General features: G+C 57.8%; 1 protein-coding gene across 1 annotated transcript; it reads right to left on the bottom strand.

The window, feature by feature from the left end:
- LOC110432459 (paralemmin-3-like) lies at window positions 265–2765 on the bottom strand. Its single transcript, XM_021452931.1, has 6 exons — window positions 2241–2765; window positions 1456–2072; window positions 1263–1380; window positions 912–998; window positions 567–829; window positions 265–331 (listed from the first exon to the last, which is right to left on the bottom strand). The coding sequence occupies exons 1-6, from the start codon at window positions 2763–2765 to the stop codon at window positions 265–267; spliced, it is 1677 nt and encodes a 558-aa protein (XP_021308606.1).

Raw genomic sequence — 7032 nt, 5'->3', positions numbered from 1 at the left:
CTCTGCACCTCCTCCTGGGCTTCTGTTTCGTCATCAGAGAGGACGTAGCCCTCACAAACCGCCGGCAAATCAATGCCGGCATAGTGAGAGCTCACCACCACCAGGGCCTTCTTCACCCCGGTGTGGAGCGCCTCCCTCATCCTCTCCCCAGCCCGGGAGTAAAGGGCCTCGACCCGACTGCGCAGCGACGACCCCGACACCGATACCCCGAGCCCCTCACACGCCGAGGTGACCACGGCTTCAAGAGCCGAGCGGTCCGAAGCCTCAGCGTCGAGGGACTTTTTCAGGGCCTCGGCAGTAGAGGTCGCCTCGACCACCTTCACCTCCAATTCTGATCAAAAAACAGAGCAAGAAACGAGAAGTCAGGAAAAGCCAACTCAAAAGTACAAAGGCGTCTAAGGAAAAGGGCGCAAGTCCTACCCTTGGCGCGCTTCTCGTACTCGGCCGAGCTCTGATGCCAGCGGGACACCTGGCTCAGAGCCCCGGCCAGGTCGGTCTGAGCTTGGTTCAAGGCGAGGTCTTTTTCGGCGAGCAAAGCTTCAAGCCGAGCGACCTCACCCTTGTACCCCTCAGCCGCCGCCTTCTGCGCCCCGGACTCTTGCGTGAGGGCCCCGACCCTCTCCTCCAGGGGGGCGACCCTGTCTCGGGCCTCCCGAGCCTCAGTAGCCAGTGCTGAGCACTTCTGCCGAAGATCGGCGGAAATCTCGCACTCCTTCGCGAGCTCCCCCTCGGCCGCCTCCCTGGCAGCCCTCTCCTTCTCAAAGGACACCCAAGCATCCTTCTCCCGACGGAGAAACACCGATTTCTCCTGGGAGGTGGCCTTGAGCGCCTGCAAGATCAGAGGTCCCACAGGGGGTTAGTAACACAAAGGTAAGCACAAAACTACTCCATAACACGGATAAAAATCTCACCTGAGCCAAATTAAACATGTCACGACCCACGAGCTGGGTAGCTCGGTTGAGGGCCTCGACACCGGCACGCCCACACGCGTCCAGACCCTGCTAGAGGTAATTCTCTGACGGGTCATCCAGGACAAATCTGGCTCCTCCCTCGGCATCGCCGAGGTTGGGCCAGATCACGGGGCTCTTGCCCCACCCGGCTTCCTCCTCCCTTCCCGCCGCGGGGGCCTCAGGCGCCGCGCTGGACACCACGATGGCTCGCCCCTCCTCAGCGCACGTAGGACGGGCTGCGCCTCCGAGGTCAGCGTCCTCCTATCCTTGGGGTTTCGGCGCCCCCGTGTCTTGCCCCGGGTGGTGCCCTGCCTCCTCGTAGCCTGGAGGCGGCGGAGACACGGGCCTAGCTGACCCGGGAGTCGACTGAGCCCCCCTCTTTACGGCCTTCAGGGGGGCCAGCGCCACTGAGGGCGCCTTCTGCTTACGGCTGGGAGAACGACATCAAGTTAGAAGAAAGAGAAAAACAAAAAATCGGCAAAAGGATCAGGAATGCTATCTTTACCTCGCCCGGGGAGCAGATTTCTTATACGAGCCCTGGGCTCCTTGGGGGTCTCCCGCGGCGCCTGAGGCCGATGGCCGGACCCCTGCCTCGCTCGCCGACGGCGCAGGGGGCGCCATGAGGGCCTCAGCCTGCAACACCTCCACGGAGGCTCCAGCTCCCGTCCTAGACATTGGGATGGGCTCGGTCGGACCCTCCGGCGCTACCAACTGAGGGGTCTCCTCGGGCTCGGCCTCCGACGCCTTCTCCCCCTCTTGGAGGCCCACGGGGGCCGAATCTTCACGAGGGGCGCCGTCCTCGTCGTCCACAACGATGTGGGGGACGGGCTGCCCGCCCCCCGGTGTCTGGGTCCCCTCGGGGGTCCCCGACCCACCTCGGGCCTTGGACCCCTCCGGGGTCTCGATCCCTCCGGTAGGAGGGACTGTGTCGTCCTCCTCCATCAGCTCGTCGAGCCAGTCGACGTCGCCGCCCCCGCCCTCGATCTCCGAGACTGAAGTCTCAGGAGACGGAGGCGGGGCGACCCCTGCCTTCTCGGCTTCATGGCGGTTCTTGGAGGCGACCTCCCGTCTCTCCGCCCTTCGCGCCGCCTTAGCCTTCTTCCCTTCCTTGATCTTCTTTTGCTCCTCGTTCCGGGCCCGATTCTTGGCCCGGATCTCTTTGTCCTCCGGGACGGGGGGGCAGGGAGTCCTTGACGGCCCCGATCCCCTGTGGAGCAAGCAGATCAACAAGGAAATCAGGTGAAAGAAAAAACGGGAGCAGGTGATCGAAATGAAAGGACACCTTCTTACCAAGGAAATGTAGCCCTTTTCAGGGCGCATCGGCACCACCCGGGAGTTCTTCATCTCCGGGTGTGTGGTCTTCTTGACCCGGGCGGCGATGTCCGAAGCCGATATCGGCTCGGCTAACATCCTCGTCCCTGCCCAAGGGACGTCCCATGTCATTTCGAACATTGGCACCCGGCGCTGCGCTAGCGGAAGCAGGCTCCTCTTGTGGAACGCCGTTGCCACCGTGGCCGCAGTAACTCGGGCCTCTCGCAGCTTCTGAAGCCCCGCAAGAAGCGGGGCGAGCCTTTTCTGCTCCTTGGCCGGAGCGCCCCACGCCCACTTCTGGGGGGCCTCTGTCACCATCTTTCCAGAGTACTTCGGCAGAAGACCACCGTCATTCCGGAGGTAGAACCACGTGCTCTGCCACCCCCGGTTTGACGATGGCATCGTGGTCCAAATGTACAGTCCGGACCGTTGCTGGCGAAGCTGCAGCGTGCAACCGCCGGCCCGCAGGGGGATCTTCTCCTTCCCCACATAGCGGGCCGACATGTCCGCCTTGAAGAGGTGAAGCCAGAGGTTCCAATTGACAGGAACCCCCAGGAACCCCTCGCAAATCGTGGTGAAGACGGCGGCCTGCATCACCGAGTTTGGGTTCAGGTTGTGCAACTCCACCTCGTAGTAGTGGAGGATGGCCCTGATCAGGCGGCCGGCCGGAACCCCGAACCCCCGGTCTAGGAACGACAGGAAGCACACCACATAGCCCGGAGGCGGGTTTGGCTCCCTGTCGTTCGCCGAGGGAACGATCCATTCCGGGAACCCGACGTCCTTGAGAGGACGAAGAATCCCGGCCCTCACGCGCGCCTCCAGCGCGGACTTGGTCACGTTGCTAGGCGGCCACGCCTCGACGCCGGCCATGGCTCTAGGAGGAAGAAGGAGGCCTGTGCGATGGAGGTGGAAGAGACGGCGGCAGAAGAAGGGGCAGGAGGCAAAGGTTTTGTGGCGCAAGAGCGAGAGGAAAGAAACCAAAACCCCAGCGGCCGCTTTTATAGAAGGGAGCGAGCCACGACCACGCCCCTGCGAGGAAGGCCAAGAGAGAGAGAAAGAGCGCAACCGTCGCCCGCTCAGGTGAAAAACTCGAAGCGCCAACTCCCTCCGATTCCCGCGCCCGCCGCACGCACGCATTAAATTCGCAGGCGAAACGTCCCGTCCAAACCGGGGCGAGACGGCACAGCCGTTTCGAGTCCCCACGCGCCACGCCTCAAAAGGAGCGCCCTGAAAAGTTATGACAGGGCGGTTCCTTCCAAGAGACGCGGCGCCCGACCCCCCGCTGGCTAAGCATCGCATGGAGGTCTCCGTCGGGCGTCAGACTCCGTCTCGCCCGACCCCAACACGAAAGAACGGGTCTAAAGAAAACCTTTTAAGGCCCAAAATCCCCAGGCCATGGCCACCTACGTTCCAGAGGTTTCGAGACTGACCTGCGACACAGGTTCGAACAGTCGCCTCAGGATAACTGAGTGAGGGATGACTGGAGATGAGCACGATAGAGGCCAAGGTCCGAACCCTACAGGGAGTCGGCGCATCTTTGCAAGTCATATCCGAGACCCATGCGGGTGTCAGGAGAGTGGGATCCCATCGAGGGAGGCATCGAGCCCTCGGGCCCTAACGAACGGTTCCGACATCCACCGTGACTGCCCTCGGGTACCTTTTGAGATGTGCCCATAAGGCCACTAGCCGACCCCTATCGAACGGGACTCAGACATCCACTCGGATCTACCCGCCTGCAGCTCCCGGGAAGTGTCGTCACTCGCCCACCAAGGGTAGGACGGCACGACCCACCCCTCCTCCGAGCAAAAGGAAGAATGAGGGACGGAATTACAAGACGAGAAAGAACCTGATCGACCCTCCCGGGGAAAGGGCTCGGGGGCTTCCTCGCACCATGGGAACAGACACTACGTGTAAAGAACACGCAAACTATCCCATAAAACACTCCAGACTAAAGATCTCAAGGGGTAAAAGCCTTTGAAGGAATAACACCATTCCTCCAAAAGGCTCGGGGGCTACACCCGGCGGGTGCGCTCGCGCGCACCCCCCCGGCAACAGTAAAAGGCTCCGAGTCGACTACGGTCCACGGGGAAAGAACCCCTAAAGAGGTGACCTCACCTCTTCAGAGGCTCGGGGGCTACTGTTGGGTACCATAATAAGGGATACCCAAATCAGAGCAACAAAAAACGCCAGTTCCGACTCGCCCGACCCCTCAGGGCCTCGGACGCAAGTTCCGACTCGCCCGACCCCTCAGGGCCTCGGACGCAAGTTCCGACTCGCCCGACCCCTCAGGGCCTCGGACGCAAGTTCCGACTCGCCCGACCCCTCAGGGCCTCGGACGCCAGTTCCGACTCGCCCGACCCCGTCCAGGCTCGGACGCCGGACCCCACTCCACCTGGGCAACTAGACTTCCCCCAACATGACGGATGCGACGGCCCCCATAACGCAGCAGGGCAAGGCGACAACTGTTTCAACCACCCCAGTCACTGCAGCCTTACCTCTGTCACTATACATCCTTACCCCTGTTCACTGTAGCACATCACCGCACAGTAGAAAGGGAATGGGTAACGTAAATCAGCACCACTATTTGTGGTCATTTCCACTGTTGACAGGATATGCAGCAGTGCCGGCGATCCGACCCCCGCGACCCCTACAGGGTTCGGTAACCCTCTACAGGAACAGCCATGCCGTCAACCATCCCACAAGGACGAGATGGACCAGCCTCAACAGGGTCGGGCCTGTGTTTTCACCCCTCAATAAAAGAAATCTACTCATGTAAATACCTGGCCTTCCCTTGAGACTATAAAAGGGGAGCCAGGGTTCATAACTGGAGAGACAGGCCCAGAACACGCACACAACACTCTTTCACAGAGCAGCAGCCCGCACTCTGTCCACACCAAGCCGAGACCTGGGACTTAGCCCTCTCTCGCAACCAGCTTGTACCCCCTACTGCAAGCACCTTTGGGTGCAAGGTTATACAGAATCCACCACTACACTGGACGTAGGGCATTCTTAGCCCGAACCAGTATAAACCCTCTGTGTCTCACTTGCATCACCATCCAAGCTTGGTAAGTCACGCAGATTTATACTTGTTAGTGCCTAGACCTCGAGTCTAGACGCCGACAGACGCATATTTGTGTTTCTTCTCGCGTCGTACCTAAAATGGGTCTCTAAATTGGGTCCTTTGTTGGAGCATGATTTCAGTATGCAAAACACTATGTAGGACATATATTTGTATTTGGGTCTCCTTGTTGAAGACAGTCTTACCCAGTGAAATTCCTATGTTCTTTTGTTTCTCTATTTTGTCATTGGTCCTGTTTGGATCCATGGGTTAGAGTTAGATTTAGTTATTTGAGGCTCAAATTGCCGTAAAGTATCCAAACATGAGGGTTAGATTGGGGTTATTTGCATCTAACCCACCCAAAAAACTATCCCCCCAAAGAGGTGCTTATTTGCGCTATTTGGGGCTATTTGAGGTTGGGCCCATAGAGAAAGCGATCGGCTGTGTCGCACGCGATCCCCACTCGCGATGCGTCCCAGCCACGACCCCTCCCGGTTACCAACACCGTCGCCTCCCAACTCGCCTCGCCACCGCCTCTCAACCGCGCCGCCACCTCCAAGCCGTGTCGCCGCCTCCCAACCGTGTTGCCGCCTCCCAATAATTACAAAATAGCCCGCAAGGTACCATGTGGAGCAATGGCAAAATGGCCCACTGCCAGTAATGGCAAAACGGCACGCAAGGTACTATGTGACGCAATGTCATTTGTGAGCGGGAGGAGGCCACACAACAGCCGGCCACAACAAATCTGGCTGGGAAGAAGCCAAATGAATGGAAGAGTATATTTATTGTCAATCTAACTGTTGACACCGTTTTTGTGCACGTGTCTAGGATGGCAGGATAAGATGGCAGTACGATGTTTACAGGGTGAGTTGCCGATGAGGATGGTTGCCGATGAAGGAGAAGTTGAACGTGACTAAGTCTACAGGCAGTGATATGATTGTGCCGATGACTGGATAAGAAAGTCTGCCGATAACTATGGCAAAAGATCTGCCGATGATGCAAAGAGGGAGTCCGGAAGCTGCCGGTCGTTGTATGGAGGAGTTTCAGTTTGTTACGGGGGATAGTTTTGTTATTTCCTTAATTATTTACATCGTTTTGTATACGGATTCCGTGTAGTTTGGAATTCGAATTCTAATCGTGTCTGGTTGTAGCTCTTTGAGCAGAGTATAAATATAGACCCTAGGGCCTTGTAATGAGCTATCTATCAATCAATCAAACACACGTTTTTACTCATATTCCAGCATCTACTTTTTCGACGACTTCGTCATACTTTTTCCTTTTTACTACGAGTTCTTAGGAATTCGTCGACTTAAGCTCGACGTGTTCTCAAGTTCCGTGTGAGTACCTCTTAGCCGTGACATCCGGGCGCATCGCTGTTGTCAGGACTAAAGTATTCGAGTTATCACCTTTGCCGATAGTAAGGTTAAATCGGCTGGCACGCCTTAACGTTTGAATCGGGTATTAGCCCTTTGTGTTTGCAGATCAGTTTTGCATCAACACATCTTTTGGCACGCTCGGTGGGACAGGATTCAAGATCAAGATCAACATGTCGATCTCTGACCTCGATCAGGAGAACGTCATCCCCGTGACGGAGGCCAATCTCAAGGATGAGCAGAAGCAAGCTATTGCCCAAGCCATGGAAGAGTTCAAGCAGCAATGCCTGAGGTTTTTCAGCATAAACAGGAGCGGCGAAGTGGTCCAGAAAGATGCACT

Source organism: Sorghum bicolor, chromosome 1, assembly GCF_000003195.3.
Source record: "Sorghum bicolor cultivar BTx623 chromosome 1, Sorghum_bicolor_NCBIv3, whole genome shotgun sequence".
In the NCBI taxonomy this organism is placed as follows: domain Eukaryota; kingdom Viridiplantae; phylum Streptophyta; class Magnoliopsida; order Poales; family Poaceae; genus Sorghum; species Sorghum bicolor.
The sequence above is the reverse complement of the archived record's forward strand: the minus strand, read 5'-3'. Positions and strand labels throughout refer to the sequence as shown.

What these genes read in the sequence shown, in the direction of transcription:
- LOC110432459 (XM_021452931.1), bottom strand. Translation starts at nt 2,765, where the DNA reads ATGTCGGCCCGCTATGTGGGGAAGGAGAAGATCCCCCTGCGGGCCGGC. An exon ending in AAATCTGCTCCCCGGGCGAG is followed by an intron (nt 1,381 to 1,455) that starts GTAAAGATAGCA and finishes TCGTTCTCCCAG; the next exon opens with CCGTAAGCAGAAGGCGCCCT. An exon ending in CAGAAGGCGGCGGCTGAGGG is followed by an intron (nt 332 to 566) that starts GTACAAGGGTGA and finishes TTTTTTGATCAG; the next exon opens with AATTGGAGGTGAAGGTGGTC.